The sequence below is a fragment of the Bos javanicus genome, chromosome 11 (genome assembly GCF_032452875.1).
Source record: "Bos javanicus breed banteng chromosome 11, ARS-OSU_banteng_1.0, whole genome shotgun sequence".
In the NCBI taxonomy this organism is placed as follows: Eukaryota; Metazoa; Chordata; class Mammalia; order Artiodactyla; family Bovidae; genus Bos; species Bos javanicus.
The window spans coordinates 101,677,386-101,695,592 of NC_083878.1; the positions used below are offsets into that span (position 1 = coordinate 101,677,386).

The following is an 18,207-nucleotide window of genomic DNA, read 5'->3' on the forward strand; positions in this document are numbered from 1 at the left end:
TTAGATATTTCAATGCAAACAACATTTGAAAGCTTCATTTCAAAGAGGTCTGAGATGCATTCAATAGCAGTCGATTGCTTCAGCAGCCAGTGGGGGCTGCCCCTGAGATGCTGAAGTGCAATCATTCACTTTGGCCCCAGTTCAGCAGTTGTCTATGGTATGTCCTGTCTTCCTGTCGAGTCAGTGAATTCCATCTGGCCCCTGCTCTAGAAAGAGGGGGCAGCTAACAGCTCAGTGAGGGAAGGGGAGGGACAAAGACAGATGCATGCACAGAAAACACGCAGATATAACTTGTCGAGTGCTATGACAGAGGTATCACTGAGTAATATCGATAATCACACAGAGACCTACTGTAATCATTTGAAGAGCTAACGTTTGAACTGTTTTGGAGAGGATATCAGGAGCAACTTCATGTAGATAAATTTGAAAGCTGGTTGAAACAGACAAATTATTTTAAAAACACAACTGATCAAAATTATCACAAGAAAAACACTTACCTATTAAAGAAATGAAATCTCAAATTATAACTATCTGACAAAGAAATTTCCACATGGCTTCACTGGTGAATTAGACTAAATGTTTAAGGGAGAAACAACCCCAATTTTACACAGACTCTCCCAGAGAGTACAGAAAGAAGAGACACTGCCAAGTCATTTTACGAGGCTAGCATAACCTTAATCCTGAAAAGCACATGACAACAAAGGGATATTATAGATCAACTGTTTTCATGAAAACAGATGGAAAAATACTTAGTGAAATATTACCAAATCAAACAAAGCGATATCACAACCAAGTGGCATTTATTAACAGGAATGCAAGGTTGGCTTAACACTCAGAAATCAGTCATAATAAAGGAGAAAATACATGCTCATCTTCATTGATGGAATTCAATACCATCCATGAAAAGAAAGCTCTCAGCAAACTGGAAATAGAAGGGGACCATCAATGATACACGGAGAAGGAAATGGCAACCCACTCCAGTGTTCTTGCCTGGAGAATCCCAGGGACGGGGAGCCTGGTGGGCTGCCGTCTCTGGGGCCGCACAGAGTCGGACACGACTGAAGTGACTTAGCAGTAGTAGTAGCATAAATGATACATATTAAAAATCTACTGCCAACATCATACTTAATGGGAGATTACAGAAACTTCCACTTCCCTGACCCTAATCCTGAGACTGGAAGTGGGACAAGGGCTCCCCACTACGATCACTTTTATTCTGCTTTCTACTGGTAATCCTAAACAATGCAGCAAAGCAAGGAAAAAAGTATAAGGATTGAAAGGGGAAAACCCTGCAAGCCTGTCATTAGCTATAGATGATATCATCATATACAGTGAAAGTCCAACAGAATCTTCAACAAACTACAGGATTAATAAGTCAATGTAGCACGATTCTGGAAAGAAGGTCAGAATATTCTTTCCTTATTCCACAAACAAGAAATAGGAAATAACATTTACAGTAGAATTAACAATAAAACGCTCAGGGTTCAATCTACATAAAGACATACAAGACCCACCACTATGCTGAATAAGGCTGGCCATCCACTTAGCAGAGTTGTACTGATGCCCGTTGCTCAGTTTGGAAACTGCAGTATAATTATGCAAGATGTCACCACTGTGGGACCCTCGGGGGAAGGCTAAAACAGGGCTCTCTCTACTGTTGGGTTGGCCAGAAAATTTGTTCTGTAACATCTTATGGGAAAACTAGAATGAACTTTTTGGCCAACTCAGTATTTCTGCCACTTCCTATGAGTCTATCATGATTTCAAAACAAAAGGTTTTAAAAAGTACACACTCTTTGACTTCGGAATCCTGTTGGGGAACACATGTACACCCATGGCGGATGCATGTTGATGTATGGCAAAACCAATACAATATTGTAAAGTAAAAAAAAAAATAATAATCATAATAAAAAAAATTTTAAAAAAAAACACAAAAAACAAGATTCCAGCCTAGGGAAAAATTAAAACATACTAAAAGGATACTGTAATTGTGTGCTGGGGCTGCCATAACAAAGGACCACGGACTGGGTGGCTTTAATAACACAAATTTATTGTCTCAGCGTTCTGGAGGCCAGAGGTCCAAGATCCCGGTGTGGGCAGGGCTGGTACCTTCTGAGGCCTCTCAGCTTGGCTTGCAGATGGCCATGGTCTCGCTGCGTCCTCACGTGAGCCTCCATCGGGCTGTGTTGTGTCCCAGCCTCCCCTTTATAAGGACAGCACTCACTCTGGATTAGAGCCCATCCGCATGACTTCCTTTTACCTAAACGACCTCGCTAAAGGCCCTATCGCTAAACAACCACATTCTGAGATACTGGCAGCAGGACTTTAACATACGAATCAGGGGAGGAGGGGCACAGTAGAGCTCACATTATTGTATCCAAGCACTGTCTCTAGTAATGAAGACCTGAAAATCCCCTCCATGTCCACTCACAGGGGACTGATGGAGTGGATGGGGGGGGGGTGTGCATTGTGATGGGACGCTAGGCGTTTATTTGAAAAGACAGAACTGTATGCTTATTAATGTTTAAAGCGGTCCACAAGGTGCTGGTGAATGAAAGAGCCAGTTACAAGATCGCATATTATAGTACAACCTAAGACTTGTTAAGGAAAAAAAGGTCTGTATCTCTATCTGGAAGGTTTGCATCCCCACAGTAATTGTGCTTCTTTCTGAGTGCTGTGATTATGAGGAATTTTTATTTCTTTTTTTGTGATACTTTCTATTTCTTGGCCTTTATATGAAATAACGAACATGTATTATTTATGTAATAACTTTAAAAAAACTTATTAAAAAAAGAACTTTATAGCACATTTTATTGCCCTGGGAATTCACTAGAGAAAATCACAGAGAGAAATTCCAACAACTGACAGGGTTCTTATTTGTAAGCAATAGAAAGCGTTTCTAGCTGATTTAAGCAGAACATGAATTCATTAGAAGGCTGCGGGGCTCACAGATTCTCGGGAGGAGGCTGAGGACCCAGCTCAGAGCCTGTGAGGCTGGGAAGGAAGAATCAAAGCCAACGGGGTCAGTGCAGACACTGCACTGCCACTGGGCAGAGGACGCTGCGGGCGCCCCGTCACACCCGCTGGAGGGTCATCACCCATCACCAAGACTGATTGCGCAAGGCCCTCACCGCTGGTCTCCGGCCAAGGTCAGAGAGCTGCTGCTGCTGGGCTGTCTGGAACACATCCGCCAGGTTCCTTCCTTTGACCCAGGAAGGCGTTCCCGGTGTTGCGGACCAAACGAAACGGCACCCTCGGCCCTTATGAACCAAGAACAGGGTCAGCAAACTATGGCCTGTGGGCTGGATCCAGCCCAAAGTCTTTTTGTACTGCCTATGAGCTGAGAATTGCTTTACATTTTAAAACACAGTAGTAAAAAACAACTAAAAGAAAAAAATATTTCTGGACATGTTAAAATGTAGAGGAAGGATCACTTCAGTCTATAAGGTTTTATTGACACATAACCAAGTCACGTGTTTCAATATTGTCCGTGGTTGCTTTTGCATGATGATGGCAACTTCAACAGGGATGTGCAGAGCAGTAAATATTCACGATCAGGCTCCTTACAGGAAGTCCGCTGACCCCTGACCGAGAACAATGACTCTCTCCAGCCACAACCGTACTCTCTTCATTGCTCTCATTCGTAAGGACCGAGGGATCTTGTGGGGCTCGAGACCGGGAGGGGTGCTGGGTCTCAGAGACTCGAGCTGGTCTTCACGTTGAGCCGCAGTGAGTGGTGTCTGCTTCTCCTCCTGCATCTCAGCAGAGCTCCTGCTACCCGCATGCTTCTTCACCTTCTTCCCTGGAGCTTGGCTCTGTGGTTCTTGGTTCTGCTTTCTCACAGCTTCTGAATCCTCCTTGCTCCAGACTGTTGGTGTCCCTTCCCCAGCCCTTGCTTTACCTCCTGACGCTCTGTATCCTCTCAGCTCGTGTCTCGGGTTGGTCCAGCCTATCCAGGCAAAGCGTCGTACACCAGTTCCCCTTGTGGGCCAGTGACCAGCAAGGGCCTGGCCACTCTTGGTCCCCTCAGCTGTGGCTGGAGGGGGAGCCACGAGATACACGGCACGGGCACTTAGAGCTGCCCACACGCAGGGAGACATTCTCCTCTGAAGATGCTGGGGGGTTGGCAGATACCACCATGGGGACAGTTGGGTGGCATCACTGATTCAATGGACATGAGTTTCAGCAAACTCCGGGAGACAGCGAAGGACAGAGGAGCCTGACTTGCTGCAGTTCGTGAGGTCACAAAGTGCTGGACATGACTTAGCGACCGAACAAGAAGAAGCACACCATGGAGTGATGCAGACCAGCAATGCAAACCCTGCACACGCTGTGCTGGACGCAGAGGTGCGGAGGAGGGCCACTCAGGGCTGCTGACCATGCACCCTCCCCATGGACTGAGCCATCTGCTCACCATATAGCCTTGAGAGGAGAGCAGGGGGCTGGCCGAGCCTGTCCCGTTTCCTCCCAGGCATGTGGCTGGATGACAGTTCCTCGCATCCCTCGCAGTTCGGTGGGACCATGTGCTGGGTGCAGGCCACTGAATTCAGTGTGGAAGTGAGAGAGGCCACTTCTAGGGCTGGCTCATAAAATCCTCCTGTGTGGACTCCCTGTTTTCTCCTTCCCAGCATCTGCCTGCTGGATGTTGAGACCAGGGTAACCTTGGAAAATGCTACATGTAGTAAATGACAGAGTTCCTTTGACCCTGGGTCCCTGAGTCACTGTGTGGAGCAGAGCTCTTCCTGGCTGTTGACTGCACTCATGAGTGAAGTAGTGACGTGAAAGTTGGTCAGTGGTGTCTGACTCTTTGCGACCCCATGGACTATACAGTCCAAGGGATTCTCCAGGCCAGGATACTGGAGCGGGTAGCCTTTCCCTTCTCCAGGGGATCTTTCCAACCCGGGGATCGAACCCGGGTCTCCCGCGTTGCAGGTGGAATCTTTACTAGCTGAGCCGCAAGGGAAGCACTTATGAGTGTAGGAGATTAAAGACGGCTACAAATTCTGTGAACTTTTCCCACTGAAAGGAGGAGTCTCTATTTTCTCTGCTGAAATAAGCGGGCTTGCTAACTGTTTCAACCAATACAACACGGTGGAAATGACACCGTATCTATTGCTCGCCCCACTCCACTTCCTGTTTCTTGGAGCTGAGCTGCCATGTGAAGAGGGTCCACCCTGCTGGGGAGCCACACACAGAGGCCCCAAGACCATAAAGAGAGGCCCAGAGACCATAGGGAGAGGGAGGGGACCAGCAGAGGCCCGCCTTCCAGCCATCTACGCCAAGACGCCAGGCTGGTGGGTGAAGCCTTCTTGAACCCTCCAGACAAGCTCAGCGACCAGCTGAATGCCACGAGTGACCTCAGTGCCACATGGAGCACAAGACCGCCCAGCCAAGCTCTGCCCAACCCCTGACCCCCCAAACCATGAGGTTCAGTAAAATGGTTGCTGTCATGAACCATTGTTTTCAGAGTAGTTTTTTGTTTTGTTTTTAAATAAAGCAGTATGTAACTAGAATTTCTGTTATGTTACATCATTGATATTTTGGGGTTTGTGCGGGTGCTGGTGTTCCCTGAACTAACTTGGGAGATGCTATTATTAGGTTTGCATTACAGGTGAGGCTTCCCTTGTGGCTCAGCTGGTAGAGAATCCGCCTGCAGTGTGGGAGACCTGGGTTTGATCCCTGGGTTGGGAAGATCCCCTGGAGAAGGGAAAGGCTACCCACTCCAGTATTCTGGCCTGGAGAATTCCATGGACTGTATAGACTATGGGGTCACAAAGATTTGGACACGACTGAGCGACTTTCACACACACACACACACAGGTGAGGCAGGGATGTCTTGCCCAGGTTGATGGATGGGTGGCAAGTGCTGCAGTGAGGAAGCAGCTCAGGCAGCTGGTCGGGGCTGGCTCAGGTGGCTGACTCTGCCCCTGGCTGACTGCTAGGGACATCCAGGTCTGCTCTACCCATGTTCATTCCAGGGTAGCTCCTTTTTAAAGATGTTTTCCAATGTGGACCATTTTAAAGTCTTTATTGAATTTGTTCTAATGTTGCTTCTTTTTTTTTTTTTAAGTTTTGGTTTTCTGGCTTTCAGGCATGTGGGATCTCAGTTCCCTGACCGGGGATCGAACCTGCACCCCCTGCGCTGGAAGGTGAAGTCTGAACCACTGGCCCACCAGGGAAGACCCCAGGGGCAGCTCTTTGCAACTTGCATCGGTCACGTCAGTTCCAGAGGCCAGCCCCGCTGTCCAAGCACAATTTAAGCCTGTGCTCTGGGCGAGTCCGCTTAGCTCCAGGGGCCCAAGCCAGTCCCATGGCCACGCTCAAGGTCAAGAGGACAGGCACGCCACCCACCAGGAGGCCACAGTGAGGAGTGAGGGCATGTAGGGAGGGGAGGAATTGGGACCAACCATTCAAGGCATCCAGGAGGCTGAAGGCGAGCTGGACAGGAAGATGAGCGGGCGACTTCAGACACACTGCCGGTGACGAGCGCCTGGTCTTAAACCTTCAGCTCTTGGGTAGCAGCCTCGGCCCTCCTTGGGTATTTTGTCCTCTGTCCACATTAAAAAAATATTTATATTTGTTAATGGTTGCTGGGCTAGGTCTTAGCTGTGGCACATGGGCTCTAGTTCCCTGACCAGGGACGGAACCTGGGCCCCTGCACTGGGAGTGTGAAGTCTTAGCCATTGGGCCTCGAGGGAAGTCCCCTTTGTTTACATTTTGACATTGAGCGTTCTCGTCGCACTGGGGGAGGCGGGCTATGGGTCTTTCGTCCAGTCCCCTGAGACTCTGGACCACCCTTCTCCCCGAGCGCCTGGGCTGGGAGCCCCCCTCGCAGGTCCCTGGGCTTGTTCTGTGCCCCTCCAGGCCTGAGTAGCCTTGGTCGCCTGAAGATCTCAGTCCTGCCGGACTGACCCTCCCCTCGCAGGCCCGTGGCCTGGGCACAGATGAACGGTGTCCCCCGTCCTCTCCCTGCACAAGAGCAGGATCCATGTGAACTTCCCAGGCCGTGGACACACATGTCAGAAGAAGCCTGGAGGGGACTCCGGGCTCTGCTGGGAGAGGCGGGCCTTAAACACGGAGGTGTTTTTAGCTGGAAACTTTACAAGAAGAAAGGCCGTGTGGGGCCTGAGAGGGCCTGTCGTCCATCACGACTGAGGCTCCTCCATCTAGAAAGAGGGGGAAGCCTCAGGCAGGTGAAAAGAAGCCCCATCCCTGGGGCTGGGGGGTGCGCCCCCTCCCAGAGCTTCTGAAGATGCTGTGAAAGCCCGTGACTAACGGACTCGCAATTCCCCACCTTGAGCTTTCTGCAGTGGAAGAGCAGACCTTTCTGTTTCAACAGCTGTATCTTCCCTTTTGTGGGAGATGCTCCAAGGTGTCTGGGCCCCTTCTCTCATCCCAGGGGTGTGGAGCCTGCCAGGTTCTGGTCCCCCTGAGGCTGCAGACCTTCCACCATCTCATGCACATTTGCCGGCGAGGACCACTCATCTGTCACGGGGTCTGAGAGCTGGGAGAGACTCCAGAGTCCATGGATCCCTGATTCACATGACCTCTCTACTCTACGGGGCACTGGACATGGGCTCCCCTGCTACCCTCCCCTCCCCGCCATCCTTCTCATATATCCTGCCCTTTGGGAAAGGCAGGACTTTTTGAATTCCAGCTGTGGGACTCAGTGTCTGGGAGGCGGGCTCTCCCAGTGACGGCAGCTCTCTTCCAAGTTTTCTGGGCAGCCTGCAGGTTTCTCCAGATGCCCAGAACTCCAGCTCCTTTTGCTCAAAATCTACCTGTCAGGATTTCCCTGGTGATCTAGTGGCTAAAACTCCAGGCTGTCAATGCAGAGAACTGGATTTCATTCCTGGTCAGGGAATGAGATCCCACATGCCACAGCTAAAGATCCTGCATGTCTTAACTAGAAAACCCGCATGCTGCAACCAAGATCACAGATGCCGTGTGCCACACGCAAATAAATAAATATTAAAAAGAACCACCTGTCCTTCCAGGTTCATGGAAAATGCCACAGCCTCTGGGAAGCCCTCTGTGATTCCCAGGATTATCTTCTGAATTCCCTGTAGTCTTTGTCTGTTCTTTCCTGAGGCCCTCAGGACTCCCCTGGACTGCATGTGTCCTGAGAAAAGGGCCTGAGCCCCAGAAGTGGCAACGCTTTGACACACACAGCTCCAGGTGAGATCCCACCTCCTCTACATGACAGTCTGTGGCCTGGGCAAGTCCCTTATCTGCAGGTGGGCAGTGGGATTGTAGGCAGGGGAAGGGTCCCCTAGCGAGGGAAGAGGGAGCTGGCAGACAGTCGAGCCTGGCATCCTGCCCCGACCCAGGCTGGAGCCAAGCTTCGGGAGGAAGGGCAGGTCCTGCTCCGGGATGTGCACCGCCCACTGCTAGTCTCCCATGGGTGATGCTCCCGCTGATGACGCCCCCTGGAAGTTGTCAGGCCGCTGCATCTCTGTGTCTCACTTCCTGCACAGCCTCGACCTGTGACCTCATGGAGGTCATGTCGCTGCTCTGCCCCTTGCCATCCCCTCCCCATAGGAATCAGCCGAGGAATAGAAGGTGGTTCTGTTATGAACGTTGGCCTTGGAAGGATAAACACATTCACAGTACACACAAAAAATACACCCATGAAAAACTCCAGCTTTTATGACAACTAAATGACCTGGGGGCTAAAACAGATCTGGACTTCACTTCCTACTTCTCTCACTTTTTCTTCCTTAAGAAAGCAACACATCCACACATCTCAGAAGCCCTGGTCCTCCGGAAGGGATGGAGCCAGCCTCAAACTCGCTGGGAGCCTCGTCCCACCTCACCGTGTAAAATGAGGCTGATTCGGTCAAGGACAAACCCGCCCTTTTCTTTCCCTCCGAAGGACGTTCCATTCAGACTGGAAGCCAGACATGGGCTCGGCTAGAACGCGAGCACTTTGCTTTAAACTGATACCAAACTCCTGTCGCAGCCACGACCGACAGTGACAACGGAACGACACAGAGGCTGACTTCTTCCAGTTGCTTTACAGTGCTGTGTTAATTTCTGCAGTGGCTTTTATCTAAGCTGTTTGTTGAATCCGCACAAAATCTAGGCATCATTCCTGTCAAGGAGCCCTCCAGCTGGCACGTGTCCGCCTCTCTCGACAGGGAACTCACCACCTCAGGCCACTGACTGAGAGGATTCCGGGCAGGTGCACCCAATGTCTTCCAGGGGTGCTGGCAGACACTGTACATTTTTTGCTTGGTGGCAACAGCCTAAATGAACTTTGGCATCTCATACAGGAGAAGATGGGGCTGGCATGACTGCAGAAACTCCCAGAATTGACAGGAGAAGCTGAGAATGGCAGTGGGCTGTGGTCAGCTCAGCGGCTGCCTGGGAGCCTGGCTCAGCTGGGGCAGCTGGAACCACAGTTGGCCACCCCAGGAACAGCTGGGCAGGCTGCTGCTGCCGGCACCTGGGCTGGCACTGCGACCATCGGATATGCACTTAGCTCTTGCTGAATCTTTGCTCTATTTCCTGGAATCTGAAGCCTCTGATTGGCTGAGCCAGGCCCACGTCTGGTCTGGCTATCAGGATGGCAGGAGGTGGGGGAAACAGGGGAAGGGGTGACAGGAAGGGCCGGGGTCCCTCTAGGACCCACATCCTGGGCCCGCCGGGCAGGGTAGGTGAACTCAGGCTCCCAGACAACCCCTGAGCTGCCCACGGCCCAGGTCGGAGGGTCAAGTCGGTTCAGGTTTTATGCAACACCCTTCTCCCCAGGCACAGCCTTGTCCCTTCACTGTAAGGACGCACATCCTGAAATAGCAGTGGGTTGTCTGCAGGGGCAGGAAAGAGCTTATCCGTGTGCTGCCTGCCTCTAAGGGCCGCTGGCTGCCCCCGAGGGTCTCATCTCGGGACTGTTCCTCATGGCTTGGGCCTCATGTTTCCCAGTGGTCACAGGAGATCCAATGTCTTGGCAGCAAGGAGGGCCTGAACGACCGCCCCTTTCTCCTTCCCAAGGTCTGGAACCAACAGATGCAGCAAAGCCCCACATGACATCTGTCCTAGACACTGTCCAGCAGGATCCCAGCTCCACTGTAGAGGGAAGATGGGACGCGGGAAGGAAGGCGGGTCACCGGAGGGCCACTCTGCTGGAAGATGAACCCAGAACCTGACAACTCTCTCCCAGGAGGGAGTCGGGCGATCAGACAGAGCATCGTGTCTGCTCCTCAGGATAAGGGAGGGCCAGTTACTTCAGTTTCATCTGTAAAATCCTACTCTTCAGCCTGACAGGCCCTATGATGGTGGGTATGAACTTGGGCCCTGCACCAGGAAGATGAGCATCAGCAGGTGAGCTCTGTAACCTTGGGTGAGTGCCTTAACCTCTCTGAGCCTGCTGCCTCATCTGCAAAGGCATCTCAGGGTTCTGCTCTGAGGACAAAGCTGGATCGTGCAGATGAATGGCTTATGGCAGACAGGGAGAGGCGTCGCCCACGTCATCTTCCAGAAGGACCTGCCACCAGCTGCTGCAGTGTGGCCACTGGGAGGGCCCCGGCTCCTTCAGAGGAGCTGGGCTGCAGAGACCCGCCTTTCCACCCCAGGCTGTGTCCTCAGGGACAGCTGGCATCCAGAGGCAGGCATCCAGGTGGGTGTGTGGGACCAACCTGGGACCCTTGGAAGACTGATTGCTGTGCTCCCTGCTGGGCTGGCTGAGGCCTCATGGGGCGTGGGGGGGGAGTGTCACCATTCAGTCACTCCCTCTGCCCAATCCTGCTTCCGCCTCTCCCCTCTGCAGGTGCTGATCACAACAGACATTCTGCATTCCAGCTCAGATCCTCCTTCCAGAACCGAAGCTGCAGTAGGGCTTTGCGTCATGCCAGGCACACGGCGAGGCTTCCTTGAGAGTCCCATTAATCCTGTTACGTCAACATCATCACCACCACCGTCTTCATCACCATCACCACCATCACCATCACTATGCCTACCGCAACCCAAACATCAGGTTGGAAAACAAGCACAAAATTGGGTGGAAATGAAAAGCCAGAGGCCAAGACAGGGGAAACGTCCAAAGAGCAGGTAAGAAGTCCTGTCTGGCAGGGGTGCCTGGAGCACCGGCTCTCAAAGTGGCTGAGACTCTGGTGGCCCAGGAGCCAGAATTTAGAAACGCATGTAAATTGAGGCAAGAAAAAGAAACTCCAAAAAGTGGTTGAAACAGGGGGTGCTGTCCCTGGTCACATGTGTGGCTTCTGATGGTGTAACTTGGGGCACTGGCCATGTCTGCCGACTGAGTTGTCCTGAGCCCACGTGCCAGCCACTTGCTGGCACCCTCGCCGGTGTCACCGCCCATCAAAGGCCACGGGTGGCAGGTGACGATGTCTCACACTCCCCGGCACACACAGCCGCATGAATCAGGGCTTGGGGGAGTCGGAACTTGGACCAGAATATCGTGGTATTTAATAACAGAGTGAAAGGATGCGGCTGGGGAATCAAAGACGTTGCCGCTAAATGCCTGGAAGAGCTATTTTAAGTGGAGCTGATGTTTTAAGTAAATTCCACTCAGCTCTCCCATTAATCCCTTGAAATTGGTCATGAAAGACTGCTCGGTGATGGTCAGAGAACCTCTCGTGGTTCCTTGGGGAGCTGGAGGGCTGGGGCGGCTCTGGGGGAGGATTTTTTAGCTCTAGGTAGAGATGCTGGCCCCCTGGGCCCCTCCAGGGAGCTGGGGAGCACCCGCAAGGGTCCACACGGACCACATCACTCCAGTCCACACTGAGGAACAAACTCTTCGTCCCTGTCCAAATCCCTCCATACCTGGCCCTTGTTCCCACCAGAGCAGTGAAGGGACATGTGGGGGATTTCACTGGGTGGACAGTCAGGCTGCAGCAAGAGGTGAGCTTGGGTCCCCTGAGTGAGTCAGTAAGTGCCCTGATGAGGTCCTAGGATGCACAGGGACTCGAGCCCTGCCTTTCATTCCAGGGGGGACACAGGACAACATTTCAAGGTTCCACAGGAGGTAGGTGGGGGGGTGGGGCTCATACACGTGTCTTTTTCTGAACTACTTGAAGGTAAGCTGAAGACATTCTAACACTTCTCCCCTCAGTATATCAGCCTGTGTCTCCTAAGAACAGGGTCTATTCCATCATCAACCCCTAGAAAGTGGATGTCGATGCTGTGTAATCTGTTTTAGTTCCTCCAGCATCTGGACTCAGTGCCTCCCCAGGCCCTGAGTGTTGACACCTCCATTCCTTCACTCCGCAAACACTTACTGAGCGCTGCTCTTTTCTGGGCCCTGTTCTAGGTACAGGAGACGCAGAGTGAACCAAAGGACCCGGGGATCCTGCGCCTGGGGGCCCACCCGCTAGTGCGGGAGAGGCAGTGGGAAGGAAGCTCAAAGCCGTTTTGGGGATGGACACGGGCACAGCCACACATGCCGAGTGACAGCGCTGGAGATGACTTGGGGCTGGAGCTTGGATGACCAGCAGGAACGGCCACGCCTCTCTGCACCGGGCTCCCAGACTGGGCGTTCATTCATTTATTCGCTCACTCACTGTCTGGGGGGTGCCCAGGGCTGTGCTGGGAGCTGAGGATGCAGCAGGTCTTCTCTGTGGTTCTCCCACACCTGACACATATCACGTGGCTCTTGGCTTGCGGTGGAGAGGAAGTGAACTCCCGGAGCTGCACGTAAGCACCTCTCTATTCCACGGAGCTTCCTCCTACCTGGAGGACGAGATCAGGACTCGGAGCCGATCTGTGACGGCTTGAGGCTTTTGGGAGGAAGGTGATGTTTTGCATGTCTGTTATTGTCCAGAGGGCAGAATGTGATAATCCGAATATGTCCACGAAGTCTGTGGCATGCCCTCTGATGGAGAAGCCTTATTCCCCTTCCCTTGACCTACTGCCTCACTTCTGACAAAGAGAAAAAAGAATGGAAGAGATGGGACGGGACACTACATCATAAAAGGCATCATAAATGGCTTATTTAGTAGCAGATACAGGCTCTACCTGCTAATGCAGGGAACACGGGTTTGATCCCTGGTCCAGGAAGATGCCACATGCCCTGGGACAACACAGCACAACTACATGAGTCATGCTCCAGAGCCTGTGCCCTGCAGAGAAGCCCCACAGTGAGAAGCCCACACGCTGCAACCAGAGAGCAGCCCCCACTTGCTGCAACGACAGAAAGCCTGCGTGCAGCGGTGAACACCCTGTGCAGCCAAAAATCAGTCAATAAAAGCCCTGTGGAGGTGCCCCTCTGGTGAGGAACTGGGGCTGGCTCTCAAAAGCCTCGTTACTGTATTTAGATGACAGGTGGAGTGGCATCTAAACTGAGGATCTGGTTTCTTTTAAGTTCATCTTCTTGACTATCCAAAACACTGCAAAACAACAGAAGGGCGACATCAAGGTTAGTGACGGGCAGCGGAAAAGTCCTCTGCCGGTTGTTACATGTGAGCGAGGAACTCAGTACCAGGCCAGGAAGAGAAGCGAGGGCCTGGAGTTAGAGAATTAAAGTTGTTTGCTGTGACTTGATGGCTTAATCAGCCGATCGATACTGTTCACAGGGCAGAGGGAGTTGCAGGAGTAGTGAGTCAAGATGAAAGATGCATGAGGGGCCGGGGGTGGGGGCTGGGCGGAGGGAATGAAAGAGCCAGCCTGTTCTATTTGTCCAGTGCGGACCAAGAAATCAAACCGGCGAGGAGGAGATGGGGTGCCAGAGGGCTGGCTGCAACTTTGAACACGTGTGTGCAGCTACCTTCTCTTCATGAGGCCAAAACATGCTCATTAAATGGCTTTTCCTGACCAAAGATGGATTCAATAACCTTTAGAAGTGTTAAACCCCGGCAGAAACTGAAATCATGCAGGTCTCCAAAGAGGCTGGTGGAATTGGGGTGTTAATGATCTTGGGGAAGGAAACCATCATGCCACAGCAGAAGGAGAGCTCTCAGCACTGGTGGGGCTGGGGGTGTGCTGCGGCAAGCACCACACTCGGGAACAAATAATGGCCGTTAACTGGAACTCTCAATTAGCTCCCCGGTAAGGTGAGAGGGAGAAAGAGCAAAACAGGCTCATACTGAGGTTGTTGAGGGTTCAGGATGGGGAGCACATGTATACCTGTGATGGATTCATTTTGATATTTGGCAAAACTAATACAATTATGTAAAGTTTAAAAATAAAAAAAATAAAAATAAAAGAGAAGAAAAAATAAAATAAAATAAAATAAAAAGCCAGCTTCATCAGATGTCCTTGTGTTGACCAGGATCAAACTCAGCTATAAGTCAAAGTACACTTGTGGCTTAAATAAAACATCTTGGTTTTCTCCCACATAAAAGAAGAGCAGGGATGGCTGTCTAGGTTGCCAAAGAGCCAGGCTCCTTCTGTCCTGCTGCTGTGCCATCCTCAGTGCATGGCTTCTACCTCATGGTCCAGGTTGGCTGTCTGAGGCCAGCCATCACATCTACACTTCCACCGGGAGGAAGGGGGAGGGGGAAGCAAAGACCTCCTTCCTCTCACCACTCCCTTAAGAACCCCTTCCAGCAGTTGGACACAATCCGAGGCACGTCTCAATGGCCATATAACTGTAAAGGAGTTGGGATATGAAGTCTTTATCCCAGGCTGAAGTTGGGAGCTCTATTTGGAAGGGAAGAATGGAAGGCAAACAGAGAGAAGACTGAGTCGCCTTGAACTGCAGAGTCCCTTTGAACTGCAAGGAGATCACCCCTGGGCTTTCTTGAAGGCAGTGAGTTTTGGAAGGAATGATGCTTGATGATGGCTGGATGGCATCACTGACTTGATGGACGTGAGTCTGAGTGAACCCCAGGAGTTGGTGATTGTGTGTGTTGTGTGTGTATGGTGTGCATGTGTGTTGTGTGGTATGCATTGTGTGTGTTGTGTGTGTGTGTGTGTGTGTGTACATGTGTGTTGTGTGTGTGTGGGGTGTGTGTTGTGTATGGTGTGTGTGTGGTGTGTGTGTGTCATGTGTGTGGTGTGTGTGTGGTGTATGGTGTGTGTGTGTTGTGTGTGCATGTGGTGTGTGTGTGTGTTGGGTATGGTGTGAGTGCATTGTGTGTGGTGCGTGTGCGTGTGTTTGTGTGTGGTATGTGTGTGTCATGTGTGTTGTGTATGATGTGTGTGCATTGTGTTTGCATGTGGTGTGTGTCATGGGTTGTGTATGGTGTGTGTGTTGTGTGTGGTATGTGTGTGTGTCATGTGTGTTGTGTATGCATTGTTTGCATGTGGTGTGTGTTCATGTGTGTTGTGTATGGTGTGTGTGCATTGTGTGTGGTGTGTGTGTGTCATGTGTGTTGTGTATGGTGTGTGTACATTGTGTGTGCATGTGGTTTGTGTGTGGTGTGTGTCATGTGTTGTGTGTTGTGTATGGTGTATGTGCGTGGTGTGTGTGCGTATGGTGTGTGTGCGTTGTGTGCGTGTTGTGTCATGTGTTGTGTATGGTGTGTGCGTGTGGTGTGTGTGTGTGTCATGTGTGTGTTGTGTGTGTGTCATGTGTGTTGTGTATGGTGTGTGTACGTGGTATGTGTGTGTCGTGTGTGTGTGGTGTATGGTGTGTGTGAGTTGTGTGTGCGTGTGGTGTGTGTGCGTGTGGTATGGGTGTGTCATGTGTGTTGTGTATGGTGTGTGCGCATTGTGTGTGTGTGTTGTGTGTCATGTGTGTTGTGTATGGTGTGTGTGTGTTGTGTGTGGTATGTGTGTGTTGCGTATAATTGTGTGGTGTGTGTGTGTCATGTGTGTTGTGTATGGTGTGTGTGGTGTGTGTGCGTGTGGTGTGTGCGTGTGTGTCATGTGTATTGTGTGTGTCATGTATGGTGTGTGTGTCGTGTATGGTGTGTGTGTGTGTTGTGTGTGTGTGTGCATGTGTTGTGTGTATGTGTGTGTGTCAGGGGTGGATTACGCTGTGAGGGACCACAGACACGTGTAGCCATGCCTGAAACAGCTCACGTCTCTCACCCTGGGCCAGGAGGTGGCAGAGGGCCGGCCCAGAGCCCGGGCATCTAGTCTAACTTGTCTGCAAGCGCTGCCGCCTTGGTCCCAGAGGGCGGCCCTCATCCCACAGCATGAATGGGAAATAGAGGGAGGCCCCCCGTCCACACCTTCCTGACACACCTCCTATCTAGGGGGTCCTGCGGAGGCCACTGGTGAGGGCGCAGAGGGGAGGGGAGGGAAGAGGGCCCAGGTCAGGTGGTGGTGCGAAGTCTGACAGCTGCCCGATGGACCCAACCATCCTCTTAAGGAGACTCCCTCTGGAAGAAGCCGCCTTGCCTCCTGAATGCTAAAAGAAAACTTCTCAGTTTTTCAGTAAATTTAAAGGAAATGTAAAGGAGCCATTACTTGCTAGGTTTGAAGATAAAGCTGCTTCTCATTTCTAGTCTCTCCAGATGGCAAAAAAATTCTCAAATTAGAAAATGGCCTCTGGGACTTCCCTGGTGGTCTAGTGGTTAAGACTCCGCCTTCCAATGCAGGGGACACAGGTTCGATCCCTGGTCCGGGAACTAAGATCCTACATGCCTCGGGGCAACAGAGCCAGGCAACTACGGAGTCTCCGTCCTCTGAGGTCTGCGTGCCACAACTAAGACCCAACAGCCAAATAAATATTTTAAGAAAACTCTCTTAAAACACGTCCTCTGAGCAAAGATCAAACCAGGAAAGGACTGTAAGATCCCGTGTGATACCTCAGAGATGCCTAGCGCAAGGCCTCATGGACCAGTCGCCAGCTTACTGCCCCAGACTCCCCCTTCACTGGCTGATCTGCACAGTGCACCTGGGCCCTCTGAGCGGTTTCCTGGGCCTGCTGGTGCGTGTCAAGCGCTGAGCACACAGACTGCAGGGGAAGGGCTCTTCCCCTTGCCCACCCTGGCCCAAGCTGGACAGGAGTGAGCTTGGCCCCCGGAGGGATTCCAGGTCCTGGGTCTAGCAGCTGCTCAACCGGCTCTGTTCACACTCAGTGGAAACTAGCAGTACTTGTCTCTCAGCACCGAGCGGGACATAACTGCATGTCTTTGGAGGGGTGTGTGAGATCGTCTGCCCAGCCCTGAACCAATCACAGGAGGGTGTGTGTGTGGGTGAGTCTGGCACTGAGACTGGCCAGGACCCCCTTCCTCTGGAGTGGGGGGGTGGGGATGGACTGATGAGAGACCCTCTAATTGCAACACATGGACGGATGAGTGGTGTTGGGTGTTGGTTCCCCAGAGGCAAGGCGAGGTCCTGTTTTTAATCCCAAGGGGGTGATACAACCATGGTGTCTGGATTCCTGGGGTCACGTGTTCCCCATTCACAGACGAGGCTCACGGCAGGCTGACACCCCCGCCGCGTCCCTGGTGGCCTGGGGCACTCAGCCAGTCATCAGGCCGGGCTCCTGAGAAGCCACAGCCTTTCTGCACTGTGTGGCTCAGCTGGAAATGCTCAGGCCCAGGAACAAGACCCAGCCATAAAATGCCTCCACTGTGCGTAACAGCAAAACAGACACACCTCGCCCCACGCGCCTCACACGGTGGGTGTTTATATTCTGAGGACGCAGGCTGCTGTAGAACGGTTCCTGTCCCTTGTCAACCTCAGCCCTTCGCCGGCTAGCCACCCCCTGCCCCCCAGCAGATGGTCTGGGCTGGGGTCCCTCCTCGAGGCTGAAGACAGGCTGAACAGGGATACACATTCATTCATTTGCAAGCTGTCCGGGCTTCTGGGAATGAGGCCCACGGCTGGGACCGGCCCATGCAGAATTCAGTGTCCTTGTTGGGACAATCTCATGACCACCCTGTGACTATGGCCCCTAAGGTCTCGAGAAAGTTTTCGAACTACCTGCCTGCTTCCTAATTAGATCCCCTACTCTTTCATGCTCAGAAGCTTTCTTGAACTTTGCTGGTTTGCAAACGAATGGAAAGAAACCGGGAGGAAAGCAAATTACCTCTGGCCTTTTGGCGATCATTAATTTGACCAACTACCCTTTGGAAATGAAAGGCCAGGGCCTATTAGCTTTAGGGGCATCGAGTGCAAAGTCAAATATCAAAAGGCCACAGCAAGAAAGGGACCCACTTATCCTCAAGGCAGGGAGATGTGCTCATTCACAGCAGTGTGGATGGGATGGGAACAGGGGCGGTTCTGCACCCCTGACAGTCTCTTCTGGGCACTTCTGCTTTCCAGGTGGCGTCTGAAATCTCTTGTGCTTAAGAGAGGGTGCACAGCTGAGGCTGCGTCTCAGAGGGAAGGCCGCCAAACCTCTGGATTTCTT

The 18,207-nt window shown here is 51.9% G+C and overlaps 1 protein-coding gene across 1 annotated transcript in view; it reads right to left on the reverse strand.

Moving 5' to 3' along the window:
* Positions 1 to 783: 783 nt before the first annotated feature.
* Positions 784 to 18,207, reverse strand: part of MED27 (mediator complex subunit 27) — a 246,214-nt gene continuing 228,790 nt past the window's right edge. The window contains exon 7 of the mRNA XM_061433929.1: positions 784 to 6,549. Coding sequence (XP_061289913.1) covers positions 6,496 to 6,549 — 54 coding nt within the window. The 3' untranslated portion in view covers positions 784 to 6,495. The remainder of the gene's footprint in view (positions 6,550 to 18,207) is intronic.